The sequence below is a fragment of the Aotus nancymaae genome, unplaced genomic scaffold (genome assembly GCF_030222135.1).
Source record: "Aotus nancymaae isolate 86718 unplaced genomic scaffold, 86718_ANA_hifiasm-v0.15.2.pri h1tg000067l, whole genome shotgun sequence".
Taxonomy (NCBI): domain Eukaryota; kingdom Metazoa; phylum Chordata; class Mammalia; order Primates; family Aotidae; genus Aotus; species Aotus nancymaae.
The window spans coordinates 17,231,466-17,255,427 of NW_026988482.1; the positions used below are offsets into that span (position 1 = coordinate 17,231,466).

A 23,962-nucleotide genomic window follows, 5' to 3' on the forward strand; every position below is an offset into this window, starting at 1 on the left:
CTACTCCCTTCCTTCCCCTCCTCCCGCCCCACACATGTGCTGTCTTTCCCGGCCTCCCCCACGCGCCCAGCACAGTGGTTTCTGCTTGGCTGTTCCCCTGTCTCCGAGATGGTCTCTCCCTCCTGCTTGCCTTACACGTTCTCCCGCACATGAGCGCGGGATGCTCCTGTCGGCGTGGTTGTCAACGCTGGTTCCCCTGCCCAATCGCCGCGACTCAGCGCTGTCCCTTCACTCTAAAGCCGCTCGCGAGTCCTCCCGGGGACCGACCACCAGGAGGCTGCTGGAGATGCAAGATTTGGACCAGCACCTGACTGGCACCCTGACAGATCTCTCTGAATAAACGAATGAATGAGCAGGCTGCATCCTGATTAGGTTAAGGTAAGTCGCCATGCTTGGCGTTGGCTCCACCCCCTGGGATAAAAGATGAGAGACGGCCACTTGGACAGCTCCTTCAATGGGGTCTCAGACTGGGAAGCCGGCGGCGGGCGGGTGTCGTTCCGTAGAGCTCCTACATTTGTTATAGTCGATGCCCCACTATGTTGCCACCTTCTCCGGAGGACCTCCTGCTCTGTCATTGACAGATGGGCCGCAGTGGGCTTTCCCAAGCTGGACTCGAGCCCTGAGATGACTCTCAAAAGGATTCCAGGCCTGGGAGACCTCAGCCAAACGAGGCAGAGAAACAGTCAGACAACTGTCAATGCATGGTGCCTGTAGAGTTTTGCACAGGGTCCTTCAGAAGGAGGGTTAGGGAAGCCTTCTTGGGGGTCAGGGCAGTTAAGCAAAATGGATAACAAAATCAACCACTTAGGTCTGCCTGTTTTCTTCATTTCATCTTCACAACAGCCCTGAGATGGGTACTCTTTTTATAGCTGGAGTATACATTGGGATTCAGAGAGATTAAGTGCTCTTTCATCATGAACAAGTGACAGAGCAAGGACTTGAACCCGGTTTACTTGATGCCACCGCTGGTCTTAACCTCCATATTATTAGCATATTGGGCAAGTGAAACCACATGAGCCAAGAAGCTGGGGTGAGAAACAGCATAGAATAGAGGAGAGGACTGCAGAAAGGCATGATGTTTCTGGAGCACTGAATTCTACTCATGAAGACATGAGTGCAGGCAGGAGGGGACTCGAAGCCATGGAGGGCCTTGTCAGCTGGCAAGACCAGTTCGGTTGCAGACACCCCAACCCAGGCGGCACTGAAGGAATTAAGAAACAGACACAAAGATAAAGAGCAAAAGGTGGGGCATCGGGGGCTTCAGCCTTCCCAGCTGAGAGCCTTGAACAGAGTTTGACCCACATATTTATTGACAGCAAGCAAGTGATAATCATCATTACTGCAGTTTATAGATTAACTAAAATCATTCTTCACATAAAACAAAGCATTCTTTCCTAGTGGCAATAAACAGGCTCTGATGCATGTATCTACTGCAACTGGAACATGTTTTCAGGGCACCAGTTCCGGAATGCCTTTAAGCGGTCTTCCGCCCAGGATGGGTAAGGTATTTCATTCCCTCGCTCAGTAAACCAACAACCTCCAGCAATGTGCGTCACTGCCATCACAAGTATGTTACAGTGCTATAGACATTTTGTTTGTGGCCAGTTGCTTTAAGGCCTGTTTATGACAGGCTTAAGGCCTGTTGCCAGCAATAAGCCACAATAAGTAATGTGGACCTGGTCCTGAGGGTGGTGAGGGGATGGCCCCCCAACCAGAGGTTTATCACAAGGGGGTGATTCAACCTCTCTCTGCCACAGTCAGGAGGAAGGATGCAGTGAGAGAAGCAAAGTGGAGAGGTGGGTGGTGGGTGCAGTCTACTCCAGGCCATGCTTCTTAACATGTTTCTCATTATGTGTACACAGAAAAAGATTCCTGTTGTATGACACACTGGTTGACAAAGGAGGGGGGCTGTTTGCAGATGGAAACAACCAACCCAGGGGCTCCAGCCATCTGAAGGTTCTGCACAGCCAGCCCTGAGGCTGAGAAATCCCAGGCACATGCACACCACACCAGTCACAGCATACCTGGACTCAGATAATCATAGTGGAGAATGAAGAAGAGCTGGGTTCAAGGAATAATTAGCAAGCAAACTTGGCATTACATAGTGAAGGGACAAAGGAAAAGGGAGATAGCACCTGCGTTTCACCAGGGGACTCTGGACTAAATTGGGTAAATGATATGATACAGTTCTGCTTTGTGTCCCTGCCCAAATCTCATCTTGAATTGTAATCCCCAGGTGTTGAGGGAGACACCTGGTAGGAGGCGATCGGATCATAGGGCAGTTTCCCCCAAGCTGTTATCATGATAGTGAGGGAGTTCTCATGAGATTTGATGGTTTCATAAGCATCCGTCTTTTCCTCCACCCACACTCTCTCCTGCCACCTTGTGAAGAAGGTGCCTGCTTCTCCTTCTGCTATGACTATAAGTTTCCTGAAGCCTCCCCAGCAATGTAGAACTGTGAGTCAATTAAACCTTTTTTATTTAGAAATTACCCAGTCTTGGGTAGTTCTTTATAGCAGTGTGAGAATGGATTAATGCGGTAAATTGGTACCAGAAGTTTGGGACACTAATACATGGTAGTTCCCTCATTGCTGCAGGGAGCATGGGGACAGGGCTGTTTCCAGGGAAGATGATGAGTTCTGTTTGGCTGCCCTGTGTCTGAAGTAGGTTCAGAAGCCTAACACGCAGTGGAGCGGGGCACGGGAGTCAGACAGACTGGGTCCAACTTCAAGTTTCACCAACTTATTAGTTCTGCTACCTTGGACAAAAAACCTGTTTATTTATCTGTAAGACAGGAATAAGAATAGGTTTGCAGAGCCTGAGGTGGGAGGATTGCTAAAGCCTGGGAGGCAGAGGTTGCAGTGAGCTGAGATCACACCACTGCACTCCAGCCTGGGTGACAGAGTGAGACACTGTCTTAAAAAAAAAAAAGCGGGTGGGGGAGGATAGGGTTATAGAGTTGTTGTGATAATTAAATAAGATAAGGTACAGAGCCTGGAAGGTAATATGTATCTAATAAATGTCAGTACTATTATTATTGTTATATTATTTCTTATTATTATCAGTAAATCTGAAGCTCAGAAAAGAAGCAATTTCAGAAGTCATAAAGTAGAAACTGAAACCATAAGAATAAATGAGATGATCCAGAAAGAGTGTGTATGGAGGATATTGAAGACCAGGAGTATTGACATTTAAGGGGTGGACGGAGGAAGAGGGGCCTAAGAACAAATGTCCAGGGGATGAAAGCCTGTGGAAGTCACATGTAGCAGCCACACAGCTGATCCTCTGCCTCCTTTCTCCTTCCTAACAGAACCTGTTGTTAGGGTAAGCACCCACAGTCCCAGCTCCAACCCCAGAGGTGAGTCTTCATTGGTAATCTCATTTCCCTTGCCAGTGACTGGTTTGGGAAGGTGTATTTGATGCAGTTCTGTTCAACAGCACTTGATAGAAAGTCTTCTGGGGAACTTCTGGAAAAGATTTCCTTGATCTTAAAAAGAAATGCAGGTGCAGGTCAGGCACGGTGGCTCACACCTGTAATCCCAGCACTTTGGGAAGCTGAGGGGGACAGATCGCCTGAGGTCAGAAGTTCGAGACCAGCCTGGCGAGCATGGTGAAACCCCATCTCTACTAAAAATACAAAAATTAGCCAGGCATGGTGGCGTGTGCCTGTAATCCCAGCTACCCAGGAGGCTAAGGCAGGAAAACCACTGGAACCTGGGAGGCAGAGGATGCAGTGAGCCAAGATCGTGACACTGTACTCCAGCCTGGGTGACAGAGCAAGACTCCATCTCAAAAAAAAAAGAAAAGAAATGAAATGAAAGAAAGAAAGAGAGGAAAGGAAAAAGAAAAAAAAAGAAAGAAAAGGAAAGAAAGAAAGAAAAAAAAGAAAGATGCAGGTGCAAATCAAAACTACGAGATACCACTTTACACCCACTGAGATGCCTGGAATCCAAAAGTCAGATAACAACAGGTGTTGGCCAGAACCATCATACATTTCTGGTGGGAATGTAAAGTGATACAGCCACTTTGGAAAATAACCTGGAAGTTTCAAATGACTAAACATAGAGTTACCATAGGATGCAAGGACTCCACTCCTAGGTATATGCCAAGAGAAATGAAGACATATGTCCATGCATAAACTTGTACACAAAAGTTTATAGTAGCACTGTTTACAATGGCCAAAACATGGAAACAACTCAGAGGTTCATCAACAGATGAATGGACACACAAAATGTGGTACATCCATACAATGGGATATCATTTTGCCATAAAAACTAAGGAGGTACTGATACCTGCTACAGCACAGATGAACCATGAAACCATTCTGTTAAGTGAAAGAAGCCAGCCACAAAAGCCCACAGACATTTTATTCATATGGAAGCCCAGAATAGGGAACTCTATAGAGACAAAAAAATAGAATAGTGGTTTCCAGAGTCTGGGGTGGTAGAGGAGGATGGGAGGTGATAACTAAAGGATATGGGGTTCTTCATGAGTGATGAAAATTTCTAAAACTGACTGTGGTGATGGTTGCACCTGTCTAGGAATATACCAAAAATGATTGAATTGTACACTTTAAATGAATTGTACGGTATATTAATTATATTTCAATAAACCTGCTTTAAAAAGAGAAAGCCTCAAAAATACAGTGTTGTCATGTCTGGATGGGATGGCTGGAACTGAGGATTATGTCCACACAAAGAGAAAGGCAGCATCAAGCCTGACCTGAGAAGCGGCACAGGACCCTGGCAGTACCAAGGGTTTTTTTTATGTAACATGATGAATTGTTTCCTGCTTTTTTCTTTTCTTTTTTTTTTTAAAGAGACGAGGGTCTTGCTATGTTGCCAGGCTGACCTTGAACTCCTGGGGTCAAGCAATCCTTCTGCCTCCATCTCCCAAGTAGCTGGAACTACAGGGGTGCACCACCAGGCCTGGCAATATGATTAATTGTTGAAGCCAGCTTGCATTGTTTTTGTTGTTGATGCTGTTTGCAACAACTAAATGTTTTATGTAAAAGGGAGTTTAATATAGGGAATTAGCTGCTTACAAAACCTTTGGAAGTGCTGGGTGATCAAGCTCTAAGCTGAATCCCCAGGAATGATTGCTAGAACACTGCAAAACTGACCAATGAAGCTACTACTTCTGTCCCCTATCAGGAAAGTGGGGACGTAGGAGACCACCACTGGAACTGTCACACTCAAGAACACAGTGCTTTATTTGTGACTCTGGGTTAGAAAGCCATTGCCAAACCACCACAAGCCACCTATCAGCAGCACCCAATGAAGCTGGCGAATGAACATGGAGTACTACTTCAGAAACTGTAACCATCTCCTATACCTTATTTGCTAGAAGAAAACAGTCAAAGCAGCAGGAAGATGATATTTATTTGACTTCTACCTTCCAGATGTCTCTCACTTAATGATCAACTTCTTTGTTCTTTAGTCCTACTTTCGTCTCAGATCTTCTATCTGGAATCATTTTGCCTTCTGCCTGATATATGTTCTTTATAATTTTCTGAAGATCTGCTTGTGAAGACTTTTCAGTTTTGGTTTTCTTAAAAAATCTTTGTTTTGCTCTTGTTCTTGAAAGATTATTTTCTTTCTAGACATAAAGGATAGACAGGTAGTTATTTTATCTTAGCAAATGAATATTGTCATCCTTAGGGATCTATTGGCTGCAGGCACTTCTGATACTAAATGGTGAAGGTTCAGTACAAGAATTAGAAGCCAGCAGAAAAGGAATTTGATACAGGGCAATAGGTAGTAAAAATCATTCAGAACACTGAAAAATGATCTCTGTTCGGACCTCTGGGCAAGACTCTCTGAACACCAGAAGTAACTCCATAGAGGAGCTACCACTTCTGTGACAGTCAGGCTAGTGTAAAGCCACCTGTAGAACTTAGCTGGGTTTTGTAACACAGCACTGTGGCCACCATAACTGCAGTTGTGTCCTCCATTCCCACAAAGCAGGGACTGGATAGTGGAGAGCTGATGCAGGAAAACTCCGTGTTTTCAACAATCTTGTTTGCCAGGAGAAAACAAAGAAAACTGCAAAAAATATGGCCTGTCTCACATCTGCTTTCTAAATTCTGAAAACCTAATTTGCATAACCCAACTTCAAGAGTATCTACAAAATGTAACTTTTTGTTTCCTACCCTTCACAGTACAGTAAGACACCCTAGAAGGAGACAGGAAGAGTAGAAAGGATCCCTGCTGTCAAACGGCATGTGTGGAGGGGCCTGAAGTTGCCAACGGTTTTGACAGTGGGGAAGCTGAGGAGGCAAGATCCCCCTCTCTAAAAAAAATTGAAATTAAAAAGGGAGGAGTGCAGAGATTTGAGGATTCCTGTGAAGGAAGGAGGAGAGAGAGGTAGTAGTAGAAAGAGGGGACATACAGTTTCAAGATAATTTTGGTTGATTGTTTTTCTAAGAATGGTAGAGAATCAAATGTGTTTCTATGGAAAGGAAGGTGTCAATCAAAGAGAACATAGGGAGGGAGTAGATGCTTGATGAAAGGAGAACTTGCAGATGGTGGAAGGGGATGTTCATGGTATATGGAAAGATGGTCATATTTTGCTAAGTGATATAAGCATATTTTAAAGCAAGCATTGTATGATCCCCTTCCATTTACAAATATATAATAGATACATTGAAAATACTCACTGAATTGTCAGACATCCCTTATAGAGACAAAACTCAATTTCAATGTTGCAAAGCTACACTATTGAGATGAGCAGCCCCAGTCAATGGCACAGGCATGGGCAGGGTGTGTAGTAACTGGAGAGCAGGATAAGAGTGGGAGAGGGTGAGATACAAGACAACAGATTCATATTTTTAAAATTATTATTATTATTTTTTGAGACGGAGTCTCACTCTGTCACCCAGTTTGGAATGCAGTGGTGAGATCTCAGCTCACTGCAACCTCCGCTTCCCAGGTTCAAGCGATTCTTTGCCTCAACCTCCCAAGTAGTTGGGACTACAGGCATGGGCCACCACGCCCGTCTAATTTTTTTGTATTTTTAGTAGAGACGGGTTTCACCATCTTGGCCAGGCTGGTCTTGAACTCCTGACCTTGTGATCCACCCACCTTGGCCTCCCAAAGTGCTGTGAGCCACCACACTTGACCAGCAGACCCAAACTATTGAAGGCCACGTGCCCATGAGACTGGCTTGCTCCATAGCTGAAGTCATGATGCCAACTTTCCCACCCTCCCATGCACTGAGGAACAGCCTGCCATCAGTTCTTTTGGAGCTCAGCTCAGAAACCTCGGCATAGCATCGTCTATCCCCACTCACCCTCAACAGATGCCTTCAACAGTTGTGGAGACATACAAGTTCCCCCACAGTAGTCTTGAAACACATCCTTAAAAAGCACTGATGTGACTGCAACACAGTCCCCTCATGTTTCCTGCCCTCTTCCTTTAAATCATGACCAGAAGGATCTGCTGACTAAGGCTGTCCCTTAAATATATGACTTCCTTGAAAATAACTTGACACAGCTTAAACTAACTTAGCTGTTCTCAATCCCTGTCTTATCTCCCAACATGACTATTTCTTATGCCAACATTATGCCAAACTGTAGATACATATGAATAAGCAGAAATATAATCCTATATTTTCCAAGAAAAATCATATATCAAAATGTTAACAGTGTTTTTTGAGTGTCAGGAACTGCATGTAATTTCCATTTTCCCCTTTTGACTTATTGCACTTTTTACTCTTTCTACAACAATCTTGTATTATGTTTATGAATATCAAAAAAAATAATAAAGCTTGTTAAACAGGACACAAGTGGAAAGTTGTCCTTGAATTATAAAAGGACTAAAGTGCTGAAAATAACTAAAATGCTGAATAAAATAGTATTTAAGCTGAATAAAACTTAAGTCATACTTAGGCATGAAGACAGAGACTTAGAGAGGTATGCAAGGTGCCAGAGCCAGATTTGGACTTGAGAACACATACAAAACTGTGAATTTGAGAGCCTCCTTGGCTTCCTCGTTACCCAAACCACTGGCCACGTCAGGTCCCTACGCTGCATGCCATTTAACAGCAGGGACCCTTTCACTGCTTCTGTCTCCTTCTAGGGTGTCTTATTGAACTGTAAAGGCTAGGAAACAAAAAGCTTTTTTTGTAGATACCCTCAAAGTTGGGTTATGCAAATTAGGGTTTCAGGACTTGGTAGCTTCTCAGGACTAGCAGGACAGAAGATAAAGCCTACTGCCCACCAAGAGGGAAGTCTAACTAACAGGAGACTCCCCCCAAAACTGTGACGCTATAGGGCCACGTTCCAGTATAAAGGTGGCCTAAGAAATAAATTCTTCCATCCCTACAGGATTGAAAGGAAAACTGCCCTTGTTGGATCCTGATGCTTATCAAATTGAGCTGGGGGTGAGGTATCTCCCTTCAGAATCTGTAACCGAGCCTGCCCTCACGAATTTACCTGACCAGGAACTATCCTCCTTCCTAAAAGATAAACAAAACACACACACACACAAAACCTGGAGCAAAAAATGTGCATATATGTACATACATACACACATAAACAGGGCACTATGAGTGAGTTCCAGCAGAAACGAGACAGCTGATTCAGACCCAGATTTTAGATGCTGGAGTTATCAAACCTAGTATATCCAATAAGTATGTTCGATATAATTTAGTAAATAAAAGAGTCTTGAAAATATCACAAAAGAGCAAGCAGATATGACTCGCTAGCTCTCCCCGTGACACACGCTCACACCGGGCTCGAGGTGGCGGCGGCGGCGGCGGCTGGGACTCCGGCTCCTGGGTCGAGGGTGCGTTCTCCGTGGAAGACCCGGTGCGGAAGGTTGGGGGCGGCGGCACTGCCGGCGGGGAGCGCTGGGAAGGAGAGGACGAGGATGAGAACGTCAAAGATAACTGGGATGACGATGATGATTTTAAAAAAAAAAAAGGAGGAAGGAGAAGTAAAACCAGAGGTAAAAATTTCAGAAAAGAAAAAAACAGCAGAGAAGATAAAAGATAAAAGAGAAAGAACAGCAACAGAAGAAAAGGCAAGAAGAAATTAAAAAGAAGTTACAAGAACCTGAAGTGCTAACACCAGAAGCACAATTAGCACATAAACTGCGGCTAAAGAAATTACAGGAAGAGTCCGACGTCGAATTAGCAAAGGAAACTTTTGGTGTTAATAATACAGTTTATGGAATAGATGCTGTGAACCCATCTTCAAGAGATGACTTTACAGAGTTTGGGAAGTTACTAAGAGATAAAATTACACAATATGAAAAGTCACTATATTATGCCAGTTTTTTGGAAGTCTTAGTTCGAGATGTGTGTATTTCATTGGAAACTGATGATTTGAAAAAGTTTACCAATTCACTGACTGTGCTTTGCAGTGAAAAACAGAAGCAAGAAAAGCAAAGCAAAGCCAATAAGAAGAAAGGTGTGGTTTCTGGAGGGGGATTAAAAGCCACCATGAAGGATGATCTGGCAGATTATGGTGGTTACAATGGAGGATATGTACAAGACTATGAAGACTTCATGTGACATTTTTATCTCTCCTGGTGTCATCTTTATGTTGCCCACAATCCCTTGAACATGTAGCACAACTTCCTTTCCTTTCAGTTCTGCCAAATGCTACAATCAGAAGTGCAGTATCTTTTGTGCTGATTATTTAACCCCTTGACACTTAGGTGCTAATGTGCAAATAAGGGAACTTGGATCTCGCTGCCAAGCGGTTAAAATTGGGAACCTCAGTTGCTACTAAATCATAGTTCAAAACAAACCTAATAATGTTGTCATTGTTGCTATCTGATTTCACAGCAGCAGTCACTAAATTGGAAAAAGGCTGCAACATGACAAAAAAAATTGTGTAGTATTTACCAGCACCATTCAGTAATACAGTCTTAACCATACCTTCTTGAACTACTTCATAACTTGTCAAGAAAGGCAGTTTGCAGCAAGGGCATGTGGTGTGCACCTAGTATTAAAATTGCTTTGTCTTAAAATTGAACACGAGGATATTAAAAATACATTGTGAAGAAGACCGCTTATCTCAGAGTGAAGATACTGCGGCTGAAAAGCACTAGTTTGATATAAAATTTAAATGACCAAAACCCTCCAACTTTGAAGCTAAAGAAGGTAAACCTCTCCATTATTGCATTACATGTTATGGAATCTCTTGAGTGCAAAGACTGTCTAGTTATTTATCAGGCTATTTCTACTGATGAAGTGCTTCAGATGAGAGAGGGAAACTCTTTACCTGTTTTTATTTGCCTGATTTAAATGTCTGAGAAACAAATCTTCGTTCTCTTAGGCTGCAATGGAACAACTTTACCAGGGTTTTGACATTTCCTTTCCGTTATAAAACATGCTCAGCAAACTACACCAGTTAACTACAGTTTGGTAAATTGTTATGTTAACAATTATGACATCTGCAATGTTTTATAAAGCAACTAATTTAATAAAATCACTATTGTGAGGGAAAAAAGATCAAGCAGATATGAAAAAAATCAAACAATTTATAGAAATGAAAAATATAACAACTGAAATTTAAAACTCAATACACAGGTTCAACATCTAGATACAGCTGAAAGGATGACTAGAGACATGAAAGACAGAACAGAACTTATCTGACATATAGCCAAGAGAGATAAAGATATGGAAAATATGAAATAGAACTTAAAGAGACATGAAAGATAGATTGAGAAGGTCTATGATATGTTTTGGCTGTGTCTTCACTCAAATCTCATCTTGAACTGTAGCTCCCACAATTCCCACATGTTGTGGGAGGGACCTCATGGGAGATAATTGAGTCATGGGGGTGGTTTCCCCCATACTGTTCTAGTGGTAGTAAGTCTCACGAGATCTGATGGTTTTATAAGGGGAAACCCCTTTTGCTTCCTTCTCATTCGCTTTTTGCCTGCTGCCATGTAAGATGTGCCTTTGCCTTCCACCATGATTGTGATGCCTCCCCAGCCACATGGAACTGTGGTCCATTAAACCTCTTTTCCTTTATAAATTATCCAGTCTTGGGTATGTCTTTATCAGCAGCATACAGTCTAATGGAGGATTACTTTCTATAAATGACAAAGGGTCCTAATCCACAGGTTCAAGAAGCCAAAAAATTTTCAACTATAGTAAGTAAAAAGAAATGTGCACCCAGAATTTAATAGTGAAGACACGTAACATAGTATAAAAAATATTAAAATATTAAATAGTATATGGTATTTTATAGCATATTGGAAACTGAGTATATGTAACTTCCAAACTGGTAGAGAGAAAAGAGAAAAAATATCAATACAAAAGAAGGCAAGAAAGGACAAAAAAATCATTGAAAAAACAAGAAAAGAAAACAAAATAGGATGGTAGAAATAAATATATCAATAATAACAGTAAATTGACTGGGCACAGTGGCTCATACCTGTAATTCCAACATTTGGGGAGGCTGAGATGGGCAGATCACCTGAGGTCAGGAGTTCGAGACCAGCATGGCCAACATGGCAAAACCTCATTTCTACAAAAAATATCAGAATTACCCGGTCATGGTGGTTCGCGCCTATAGTCCAAGCTACTTGGGAAGCTGAGACAGGAGAATTGCTTGAACCCAGGAGGCAGAGGTTGCAGTGAACTGAGATCACACCACTGCACTCCAGCCTGGGCAAGACAGTGAGACTCCATCTCAAAAAGAAAAAAAGAAAAGAAAAGGGTGGAAAAGTATGGACCAGGTAAATACTAAATTTCTGAAAAGTGTGTATACCTACATTAATATCAGAGAAAATAAATTTTAGGACAAAATAGTACTAGAGATTAAAAGGTAACTATATAATGATAAGATATTCAATTTTCCAATAAGGTATAACAGTTATAAACTTCTACAAATATAATAATATAGCTTCAAAAATAAACTAATATTGACGGAATCATAAGGAAAATTAGACAAGTCAACTATTTCATGAGCTAGTTCAACACACATTTCTGTGATTGATAAAATAAGCAGTAAAAAATCAATAAATTAAGACTATAAAAGATTTGGGCCAGGCATGGTGGTTCATGCTTGTAATTCCAGCACTTTGGGAGGCCAAGGTGGGAGGACTGCTTGAAACCAAGGACGTCAAGACCAGCCTGAGCAACATAGCAAGATCTTGTCTCTACAAAAAATTTAAAAATTAACCAAGCTTGGTGGTGCATGCCTGTCTTCCTAGCTACTCAGGAGGCTGAGGTCAGAGGATTGCTTGAGCCCAGGAGGTAGAGACTGCAGTGAGCCATGATCATGCCACTGCACTCCAGCGTAGACAAAACAGTGAGACTCTGTCTCAAAAAAAAAAAAAAAAAAAAAAGATTTCAACAATACAACTAATAGGCTTGATCTAATGACAATATATAGAACTCCTCATTTAGTAAATATAGAATATATAGTGTTTTCAAGCATCCATGGAATATCTACAAAAATGACCATTAACACTTAAATCCTGGCCGGGCACGGTAGCTCATGCCTTTAATTCCAGCACTTTGAGAGGCCGAGGCAGGCGGATCATGAGGTCAGGAGTTCAAGAACAGCCTGGCCAACATGGTGAAATCCCGTCTCTATTAAAAATACAAAAATTAGCTGGGCACAGTGGCACGTGCCTGTAATCCCAGCTACTCGGGAGGCTGAGGCAGGAGAATTACCTGAACCAGGACCCAGGAGGCGGAGGTTGCAGTGAGCCGAGGTTGTGCCACTGCACGCCCTCTAGCCTGGGCTACAGAGCTAGACTCCGTCTCAAAAAAAAAAAAAAAATTAAATCCTTCGGCTGGGTGCAGTGGCTCATGCCTGTAATCCCAGCACTTTGGGAGGCCAAGGTGAGCAAATCACGAGGTCAGGAGATCGAGACCATCCTGCCAACATGGTGAAATCCCATCTCTACTGAAAATACAAAAAGTAGCTGGGTGTGATGGTGTGTGCCTGTAATCCCAGCTACTCGGGAGGCTGATGAAGGAGAATCGGTTGAACCCAGGAGGCAGAGATTGCAGTGAGCCGAGATTGTGCCACTGCACTCCAGCCAGCAACAGAGTGAGACTCCATCTCAAAAAAAAAAAAAAAAAATTAAATCCTTCAACCATAAGACATTGGTGGAAGAAGAAATTACAATGGCAATTAGAAATATTTAGAACCAAAAGTTGATGAAATTATTGCATAGCAACACTTGTGGCATGCAGTTAATACTATATTTAGAGAAAAATGTGTAGCCTTGACTACTTCTCATAGAAAATAAGGTTCAAAATTAATGAGCTGTGTTCATATCAAATGATTTGAAATAAACAATAAAATAATCCCCAAAAAGAGTAAAATGAAAAAATAAAGATGAGCAAAGAAATTAAAAACAGCAAGGCCAAAAGTTGATGTTTTGAAAAGATTCGCAAAATCAACAAAATTCTGGTAAGGATTATAAAGAAAGAAAAAAGAAGGTACAAGTAACCAATATTAGGAATAAACATGAATTAAGAATATAAGCTATAGTATAAACATGCAGTTAGAAGATTAAAGTTCTAATGTTTGATAGCAGAATAGGGTAACTATAGTTAACTTTTTTTTTTTTAATATTGATTGATTGATTGATTGATTGAGACAGAGTCTTGCTCTGTCCCCCAGGCTGGAATTCAGTGGTGTGATCTCAGCTCAGTGCAACCTCCACCTCCTGGGTTCAAGCGATTCTCGTGTCTCAGCCACCCGAGCAGCTGGGATTACAGGGGTCCACCATCACACCTGGCTAATTTTTGTATTTTTTTGGTAGAGATGGGTTTTTGCCATGTTGGCCAGGCTGGTCTCAAACTCCTGACCGCAAGCAATCTGCCTGCCTTGGCTTCCCAAAGTGTTGGGATTCCAGGTGTGAGCCACCGCACCTGGCTTTTTTTTTTTTTTTTTTTTTTTTTTGACAGGGTCTTTCTCTGTCACTCAGGCTGAAGTGCAGTAGTGTGATCACAGCTCGCCACAGCCTCAAATTCCTGGATTCAAGTGATCTTCTTGTCTCAGCCTCCTGAATAGCTGGGACTGCCAGTGCACACCACAACTATTTTTTTTTTTTGTAGAAATGGAGTCTCACTTTGCTGCCCAGGCTGGTCCGAATTCCTGATTTCAAGCGATCCTTTCGCCTCAGCCTCCCAAAGTTCTGGAATTACAGGTGTGAGCCACCTGACAGTGTGAGCTCTCAGGTGTAAACCTGAGAGAAAGAACTATTTAAGGTCAGAGTTTAAAATATCAAGAAGTCAGGGGAACATCACTATTTCTGGAGAAGTGACAAGCAGTTTGTCAAACTTGCTTTCCTGTTCAGCAGCGATGCTCCTGACTTACAGATCTAGCATGCAATGGGCTCAGATTGTCACTGCTCTTTGAGTTACATAGCAAAACTTGTGAGATTCAGTTAATACTATATTTGAGTTGAGGGAGTTAGAATTCTCATCATATGGAGTTATAAACGTTCCCATCACCTTCCAAAAGGCAGGTTCCAGGGTGTGTGAAAGTCGGAGGGAGTAACTGGAAACAATGGGGTTGAGTATAATTTTTGCAGGGCAATGGGTGGAATCAATTGAATTTCCCAAGTTTTCAGAAATGCAAGAAACAGCCTGCCATGCTGGCCTGTGGATAGGAGCTGGTGATCAGGATGGGGCTGCAAGACCCAGATTTGCTGGGTACCCTAATCCTACTTGCAAATGTCACATTGAGCAAATGTCATATTTAGACCCTATACAAGCCAGGGCTTTCCAGAGACACAGAAACAATTGGGAATTGGCTTTATCATTTACTATGAAAATTGGCTCATGTAATCATGGGGGCTGGTGAAGTCCTGCAATCTGACACCTGCAAGCTGGCGAACAGGAAAGCTTGTGGTTTAATTCCGTCTGAGTCAGAAGTCTTAGAAACAGAGGAGCCTACAGTGTAACTCCCAGTTCTGTTTAAGGATGGAGAACCTGATTCAGGGAGGTGGGTTGGGGGGCACTGGTGTGAGATCTGGAGTCTGAAGGTCCAAGAACCAGGAGCACTAATGTCTGAGGGCAGGAGAAGATGGCTGTCCCAGCTGAAGAGAGTGCAAATTCACCCTTCCTCCACTTCTTTGTTTTATTCAGACCCTCCAAGGATTGATCATGCCCACCCGCATTGGTGCAGATGATGATCTTAGTCTATCAATTCAAAGATTAATCTCTTCCTGAAATGTCCTTATAGACACTGCCAGAAATAATGTTTTACCAGCTATCTGGGTATCTCTTAGCCCAGTCAAGTTGACACATAAAATTAACCACCAGACTCCTCAGCAAATATGAGCAGCAAGTTACCAAGTTACTCAACAGAGGCCTCCGTTTCCCGACATCTATAAAATAGGGATACTAAGACCCGCTGCTCCAGACTGTGGAAAGGATTAAATGAAATATGCATGTCAAGTGCCTGGCAGTTAGTGGGCATTTAGTATAAAGTAGCTATTATTATTATTGTCATTTTTATTAAATGCAGGTCCATTTTGACTTTGTTCAGACAGTTGAATGTATTATAATTTACATCATGATAACCAATAAGTGTTCTCCTCAACAGATGCAGATCTGTGAATCCAACGTAGCATCTGTAGCAGCTGGGACATTATTCCAGGTTTTGGGCGCGGTAATTGGATCTGAAGATGGCAGTCAGGGTGCTTTGGGGAGGCCTCAGCCTGCTCCGAGTGCTATGGTGTCTCCTTCCGCAGACAGGCTATGTGCACCCAGATGAGTTCTTCCAGTCACCTGAGGTCATGGCAGGTAAAATACTCCGCATGTGTGGCTGAGACAAGTTGCAGCAGAGTCTGGTTGAGAAGCTGATGGGGAGATTTTGTGGGGGGGGAGTAGCATGTCCGTGCAGATGAGTAGTAAATCCACAAGCAGAGAAGCAGCCTCTCTGGGGTAAGAACTTGGAAGTGGGGACTTCATGTCTCCTTCCTGAATGGTGACACCGACCTTCTGGGTAATGCTAATAAACCACCAGTCTTGGTGGTTGGACCAACACTACAGGTCATTCAGAATGAAAGCTGTGTTGAACTTCCCAGTGGAACACTTTTAGAGTTGGACTTCCCCAGTGTTACAGGGGATTACAGCGTGTAATCCCCCAGTGTTTGGCGCGAGTTTACACGGGCTGTGATCTGAGATAATGAAACCTCTCTTCTGTAGATTCAAGTGAGGGATAAAGGAACCCAGACCTGGGACACTCACTTATCTGTTAGGTGGTATAGGACACATCATGAGGATATTTGCCTTGCCCATGCCATCTTGCCCAAAGGCTTTGAGGCCTTTCAGATGTTATGAATATGTGGCTTCATCCTCATGGAGACAGCTGCTTGAGCTCCAGCCACCAAGTAAGTCTTCAACCAGTCTTTCCAGCCAACAAAGGAGAAAGGCATTTCTTCTCTCTTTAAGGTCATATTTTGAAGGTTGCATGCTTTTCACCCATTTCCATCACACTGAACATAATGTATCATGAGACCACACTTAGCTGCAAAGGAAGCTAAAAAATAAAGTCTTTATATCTGACCAAGTGCCCAGCTAAAGAGTCTAAGGAGCCAGGTGCGGTAGTTCACACCTGTAATCCCAGCATTTTGGGAGGCCAAGGTGGGTGGATCACCTGAGGTGAGGAGTTTGAGACCAGCTTGGCCGACATGATGAAACCCCATATTTACTAAAAATACAAAAAAATTACCTAGGCGTGGCAGCAGGCAGCTATAATCCCAGCTGCTTGGGAGGCTGAGGCAGGAGAATTGCTTGAACCCTGGCGGCAGAGGTTGCAATGAGCTGAGATCGTGCCACTGCACTCCAGCCTGAGCAACAGAGTGAGGCTCCATCTCAAAAAAAAAAAAAAAAAAGTCTAAGGAAGTAGGAGGGAATAGATATAGATATTGGGGAAGCACCAGCTTTCTTTGCCATAGGACTCAACAGGTGAATTTGTTTTTTAAGTTAAAAGGTTCATCTTCTTTCCCACACACTTTTTTTTTAAACCAGAAAAGCAGCCAGATTGATTTGATCCTGGGTCTTGCTTCCCTTTCACTGTCTAACATAGACAGATAAAACAGCCGAAAGGCTGGAGAAATAAGTAGCAGAATCAAAGAGCCCGGATGATGCCCAGGCTGTATAATCAGCTCTAGACAACCAGCAGGGTGATCAAGCAAGAGATGCTGTGAACAATGAGGCTTGGGGTGGAGCTGCTCCCTCACACCCACCCCTCAGAGCTCTGGAACATTGGGCACAGGGTTACAGACCAGGAAGCAAGGATTTCTTAAATTATATAAGTACTACTTGGATATATTCTTCTTATAAAAAAAATTAGGCTGGGCGCAGTGGCTCATGCGTGTAATCCCAGCACTTAGGAGGCCGAGGTGGGCAGATCCTGAGGTCAGGAGATCAAGACCATCCTAGCTAACACAGTGAAACCCTGTCTCTATTAAAAATACAAAAAATTAGCTGGGCCCTGGTGGCATGTGCCTGTAGTCTCAGCTACTCGAGAGGCTGAGGCAGTAGGATCGCTTGAACCTGGGAGGTAGAGGTTGCAGTGAGCCAAGACTGCGCTACTGCACTCCAGTCAGAACAGACAGAGTGAGACTCCATCTCAAAAATAAAAAAGGCTGGGCAAGGTGGCTCACGCCTGTAATCCTAGCACTTTGGGAAGCTGAGGCGGGCAGATTGCCTGAGGTCAGGAGTTTGAGACCAGTCTGGCCAACATGGAGAAACTCTGTCTCTACTAAAAGTACAAAAAAATTGGCGGGGTGTGGTGGCGGGAGCCTGTAGTCCCAGCTACTCTGGAGGCTGAGGCAGGGGAACTGCTTGAACCAGCGAGGTGGAGGTTGCGGTGAGCCGAGATCTCGCCCCTGTACTCCAGCCAGGGTGACAGAGCGAGACTCCGTTTAAAAAAAAAAAGAAAAAAAATTTGGGCCAGCCACGGTGGCTCACACCTGTAATCCCAGCACTTTGGGAGGCCGAGGCGGGTGGATCACAAGGTCAGAAGTTCAAGACTAGCCTGGCCAATATGGTGAAACCCCTTCTCTACTGAAAATACAAACATTAGCTAGGCGTGGTGGCATGTGCCTGTAGTCCCAGCTACTTGGGAGGCTGAAGCAGAAGAACTGCTTGAAGCCAGGAGGCAGAGGTTGCAGTGAGCTGAGATCACACCATTGCACTCCAGCCTGGCAACAGAGCAAGACTCCATCTCAAAAAAAAAAAAAATTTAAGTATCATAAACAAAACTAAACATAAATCACCTTTTACATAATCCTGAGGGCTCGTCCCAACCCTATTTTCTTCCCCCATCTCCTGATAACAATCATTATCAGAGATGGGGTTCTGAGTCTGACCTTTGAGATCTTGGAATCCCGAGAAGAGGTTAAGCCTCCCCACACCTGCACACTTCCCACGCACTCTTCCCAGGACACACTGCTCCTTCTCCCAGGGAAGTTTCTCCTGCCCTCTGCACTCTGAGCTCCCCTACACTTGTTTCTGCTGCTGCATGGTGAATCATCAAAAACCTAGCAGCTTAAAACTGCACCCATTTGTGAGTTCACAGTTCTGTTAATCAGAAGGGCAGCATGGGCTCTCTGCTCACAAGGTGGACATCAGCGTATGGATTGGGCTGAGTTCTTGTCTGGAAGCTCTCTAAGTCCAGCAGAATCTAATTGCTTTCAGCTGTGGAACTACAGTGTGATTTCCTTGCTCTTAGCTTTCAGAGGCCACCCACATTCCTAGCCAATGGCCCCTTCCATTTTTCTTTCTTTCTTTCTTCTTTTTTTAACTTTTGTGCCAGGCCCCTTCCATCCTTAAGCCAGCAGTGGCATGTCAAATCCTTCTCAGGCTTTGAATCTGAGTGCCCCTTCTGCATCCAGATGGTAAAAACTCTGTTATTAAAGAACTGGTGTGATTAGGTCTGGCCCACCCCATAGTCTCCCTGTTTCACAGTCAGTGCCCCTGTATAACATAACCTAATCACAGTAGTACAATCCATCCTGCGGGCCAGGTGCAGTGGCTCAAACCTGTAATCCCAGCATGCTAGGAGGCTGAGGTGGGAGAATGGCTTGAAGCCAGGAGTCTGAGATCAGCCTGAGTAACATAGCAAGAGCTACGATCATGCCACTGCACTCCAGTCTGGGTGACAGACAGCCTATCAGGAAGGGAGGAAGGGAGGGAGGGAGGGATTCATTCTGTGCACAGTCCCAGGGTTTAGGCTGGGCAGGCACACCACAAGGTGGAAAATGTTGGGTGCCATCCTCGAATTTTGCCCACTACATCCTGAGCTTGGTACTGGCTCACCTCTGCCTCTCTCTCTCTCTGCAGAGGACATCCTGGGCGTTCAGGCCAACCGGCCCTGGGAGTTTTACCCCAGCAGCTCCTGCCGCACGGTGGTCTTCCCCCTGCTGATCTCTGGCTCTACCTTCTGGGTGCTCAGGCTCTGGGAAGAGCTAGGCCTGTGGCCTGGCCTGGTGAGTGGCTATGTGCTGCTAGTGGGGCCCCGACTCCTCCTCACTGCCCTCTCCTTTGCCCTGGATGGGGCGGTGTACCACCTGGCCCCACTGTGGGGGGCAGATCGCTGGAACGCCCTGGTCCTGCTGTCTGGTTCCTACGTCACCCTGGTCTTCTACACAAGGACCTTCTCCAACACCATCGAGGGACTGCTCTTGGCGTGGCTGCTGGTGCTGGTATCCTCCCATGTCATATGGGGCCCCACACCCAAGGAGCCTGCGCCGGGTCCGTGGTGGCACAGCTGGCTTCTTGGAGCCATCATGGCTGCTGGCTTCTTCAACCGGCCCACCTTTCTGGCCTTTGCTGTGGTCCCACTCTACCTCTGGGGCACTCATGGAGCCACAAACCCTGGCTTCAAGTCCCTGACCCGAGAGGCTCTGGTGCTGCTGCCAGGGGCGGTCCTCACAGCAGCGGTGTTCGTGGCCACAGACAGCTGGTATTTCTCCAGCCCTGCTACACCCAGTACCCTTGTCCTTACACCTGTCAACTTCTTACACTATAACCTGAATCCCCAGAACCTGGCAAGGCATGGCACACATGTGCGGCTCACTCACCTGGCAGTCAACGGCTTCCTGCTCTTCGGGAGGCTGCATGCCGAGGCCCTGCAAGCTGCGTGGCAGCAGCTGCATCAGGCCTGTGCACAAAGGAGCCTTCTGAGGGCGCAGCGTGCCCGGAGTCCGCTGTCCGGCCCCAGGTCGTATCTCCTTCTCCTCTACTTCACGCCCCTGGCCCTGCTGTCTGCCTTTAGCCACCAGGAGGCTCGGTTCCTGATTCCCCTCCTGGTCCCCCTAGTCCTGCTTTGTAGTCCACAGACCCAACCTGTGCCTTGGAAGGGTACCGTGGTCCTTTTCAATGCCCTCGGTGCCTTCTTCTTTGGCTGCCTACATCAGGGGGGCCTGGTGCCCGGCCTGGAGTACCTGGAGCAGGTGGTCCACGCCCCTGTGCTCCCAAGCGTGCCTACCCACTACACACTCCTCTTCGCCCACACCTACATGCCTCCCCGGCACCTCCTACACCTCCCAGGCCTGGGGGCACCAGTGGAGGTGGTGGACATGGGTGGGACTGAGGACCGTGTCCTGTGCCAAGCCCTGAAAAGTTTTACCAGACAACCAGCCTGCCAAGTGGCCGGCGGGCCGTGGCTCTGCCGCCTCTTTGTGGTGACCCCTGGCACCACCAGGCGTGCCGTGGAGAAATGCAGCTTTCCCCTCAAGAATGAGACTCTTTTATTTCCGCATCTGACCCTGGAGGATCCACCAGCCCTGTCCTCCTTGCTGAGTGGGGCTTGGAGGGACCACCTCAGTCTTCACATCATGGAGCTGGGGGAAGAATCCTGACATGGCAGAGCAGCCGCTGCCCAAAGTTCAGCCATAGAAGATGCCGCTCCACCTTCTGCTTGGGTAGCTGGGCTGGGACGCTGGGACAGAGCCCTGGTTCTCCTTCACAACTCCCACTGCTGCCTTTCCTGGGCACGGCCATTGGCTGTTCTGCCTTCTGGATGAGCTGGCACTCCTCCCTGAGACCAAAGATCTGACCTGTCAGTCTTGATGCCAAGGTCCCCAAAGAACCTGGTGTAAGCGATGGCACCTGTTTCTGCCCTATTGCTTCCAGCCACTGTGATGTCTGAAATAGATAATAGCACCTGGTTGTGAGAAAAAACAATGAACTGCTAGTGACATTCCTGAATTACCGCTCCCAAACTTTCCATGATGCCTTACCTCTTGCTGTCATGACAACCCTCCGGCTTCCTAAGACTGATCTGGCTATCCAAGTATGTGGAAGTCAGTGTGATGAAGTATAGAGAAAGGACGGTCCAGATCCAGGGGACCCAAGTGCTAGCCCCAGGACTAGACCAGGGGACCCTTGGTCTGTTACTCACTGTGAGTGGAAGAGAAAGCCCCTTCCACTCACCTGCCCCACTTCCCAATGTGTTGACATCAGAGGATCTTTGAGGTGTCTGCCAGCTAACATTGTGTCATTCCTGGAGTCCACAGGCACATCTCTCACAAAGCTCTTTAAGCACGGAAGTGCAGATTGTGTTGTACTTCATGGCACTCTGATGACTGCTGTCTCAGTGTTTGGTTATAATGCAAACAAGTGATGTTTGAAATATGTAATAGCACCTAGAGACTTTCTCCCTGCTTTCTTCTACTCCTGTTCCTGAGAGGTGGTGGGAAACTCTCCAGTCATTTCTGCACCTTGACCTTAAGTCATTCTCCCGGCCGGGCGTGGTGACTCACGCCTGTAATCCCAGCACTTTGGGAGGCTGAGGTGGCCAGATCATGAGGTCAGGAGTTTGAGACCAGCCTGGCCAACATGGTGAAACCCCATCTCTACTAAAAATACAAAAATTAGCTGGGTATGGTGGCAGGCACCTTTAATCCTAGCTGCTTGAAAGGCTGAGACAGAACTGCTTGAACCCGGGAGGCGGAGGTTGCAGTGAGCCAAGATCATGCCACTGCACTCCAGCCTGGGTAACAGAGCAGGACTCCATCGCGGTTAGTTGGGGACAGGCGGAATCATTCTCCTAGAAAGCAGAGAACGTACAATGCTCAGCCAGCATCTGGTTACCAGCTTAAATTTTTCCTATGGCTTCAAGTTTTCTAGATTGCATGATTACATGATTGTGTTGCCTAATTAGAAATGATCAGAGTTGGGTGTGGTGGCTCACACCAGTAATCCCAGCACTTTGACAGGCTGAAGTGGGAGGACTACTTGAGGCCAGGAGTTTAAGACCAGCCTGGGCAACAAACTGCAATGCCATTTCAACAACGTTTTTAATTAGCTGGACATGGTGTCATAGGCCTGTAATCCCAGCTACCTTAGAGGACCAGGGAGGAAGAATGCTTGGCCCACAGGTTGAGGTCGCAGTGACAGCTACGACTGTGCCACTGCACTCCAGTCTGGGCAACAGAGTTAGGCCCTGTCTTAAAAAAAAAAAAAATCAGAAATTTAGCTAGGAGCTTCAAATGACAGGACACTTCTATATACAATGGATTTTCTAATCATGGGTCCACTAACTAGCTGGACCATAGTCTTAGTTTGTATCCCAGACCCTCTAAAATGAGGGATAGGAGTCCAGGTAGCTCGTTCCATGGCAGGCAGTAGTCTTTTTTATTTTTGAGACAGGTTCTCGCTATGTTGCCCAGGCTGGTCTCATCTCTTTGGCTCATGCGATCCTCCTGCCTCTGGAGTGGCTGGGATCAGACGCAACTGCCACCACACCCTGCTCCTAGGCAGTAGTCTTAATGCCTGATGGTGGGGGGTTGGAGAAGGAAGGCATCCAGCGTCAGGATAAATGCTGCAGAGCTGTGTTAAGGACTTAAGGCCAGCAGTCAAATGCCTCTGCCCATATCCTACTCTGCAAGGCTTTGGGCAACTTAAGCAGCAGCCTCTGTTTCTGTTGGAGTGGCTCTTGCCTGTAATCCCAGCACTTTGGGAGGCTGAGGCAGGAGGATCAGTTGAGCCCAAGAGTTTGAGACCAGCCGAGGCAACACAGTGAGACCACCCCATCTCTGTTTCCTCATGTGAATGTGGTTTTAAGGAGATGACACAAACACACACACACAGAGTGCGATTAGCAAGTCCCAGCACAGAATAAGTACTCGTTTCATAAAGTACGTGTTTATTATTACCACAGGCCTACAGTCCCCAGTATTCTTAATCCATCTTGCCTGAGAAGTATCACACTCATGCCTATTAATCAGCTCACACATTTAATCAAAGGATTTTGGCAGCTGTAGGGCAGTCTTTTCATCCATATCGTCCCTGGAATTAAGTGTCCTGCTATGTCCGTGCAGATTCAGTAGCATCTGTCAAGAGTTTCAATCCCATTTGCAGAGGAAAGGCTCTGTGGCTTCGGCCGGTGGCTCTCCGTAGGTGCTGTGACTGGACCCAGACCATCTTCATCTCTGTTAGGCTTCGGGGTCTTTCTCCACACTGTGCCTTGTCCAAACACAAGACTTCAACGGAGACGGCGGTCTGGCCTAGGCTCTTCTGAGTGGGATATCCGCAGGCCAAAAATCGGAGTCAGGATTCGAAGCCGCGCGCAGTGCCCGGAATGACCCCTCAACGCCAAGGCCAGTATAGAGCCCAGAAGGGAAAGTAAGCGGCCTCGGCCCCGCGCAGCCCAGGCTTAAATGTTTGCGCCCGGGCCCCTCTGGCTACCTGGTGGTGGCCCTGAGCGGCCCCGGAGGCCGCGGCGTAGCTCCTGGGTGAAAGCGTCTTTGAATCGCTCAGCGCGGCGGCCCAGGGAGCCCGCGGGCCCAGCCGCGAGGTCCCGCAGGCGGCGGGCCGCGTCTTGGCCCCGCAGCTGGGCCTGTAGCAGTGCGAAGGCTGTGAGCTGCGCCGCACGTCGGATAGGCCACGACTCCGACAGACGATCCACTAGCTGCGGGCTGTGCAGCAAGGCGGCCAGCAGCCGTCGGAGCACCATCCTCTCCGGGCGCCCGAAAACCGGACCGCGCCGCCCTTGCCTTCCGCCCCGCGGGGCCCGACC

At 46.0% G+C, this 23,962-nt stretch overlaps 2 protein-coding genes and 1 pseudogene across 3 annotated transcripts; 2 read left to right on the forward strand and 1 right to left on the reverse strand.

Annotated features, from left to right (window-relative positions):
- The first annotated feature begins 342 nt into the window (after positions 1–342).
- On the forward strand, positions 343–21,594 carry PIGZ (phosphatidylinositol glycan anchor biosynthesis class Z). Its single transcript, XM_012435048.3, is given in 4 exon segments — positions 343–378; positions 15,533–15,600; positions 15,602–15,732; positions 19,282–21,594. Coding segments are annotated over 3 exon segments (1,719 nt in total). The 5' UTR covers positions 343–378; the 3' UTR covers positions 20,802–21,594.
- On the forward strand, positions 424–12,302 carry LOC105705230 (eukaryotic translation initiation factor 3 subunit J-like; annotated as a pseudogene). Its single transcript, XR_010338906.1, has 3 exons — positions 424–682; positions 8,327–8,387; positions 8,707–12,302. The product of XR_010338906.1 is annotated as a eukaryotic translation initiation factor 3 subunit J-like (transcript).
- A 1,475-nt stretch (positions 21,595–23,069) lies between the features above and the next one.
- On the reverse strand, positions 23,070–23,943 carry NCBP2AS2 (NCBP2 antisense 2 (head to head)). The gene has a single exon (XM_012435052.2). The coding sequence runs from the start codon at positions 23,897–23,899 to the stop codon at positions 23,600–23,602; it is 300 nt and encodes a 99-aa protein (XP_012290475.1). The 5' UTR covers positions 23,900–23,943; the 3' UTR covers positions 23,070–23,599.
- Between the last annotated feature and the right edge of the window lie 19 nt (positions 23,944–23,962).

Coding starts and splice junctions, on each gene's coding strand:
- NCBP2AS2 (XM_012435052.2), bottom strand. CDS start 23,899: ATGGTGCTCCGACGGCTGCTGGCCGCCTTGCTGCACAGCCCGCAGCTA.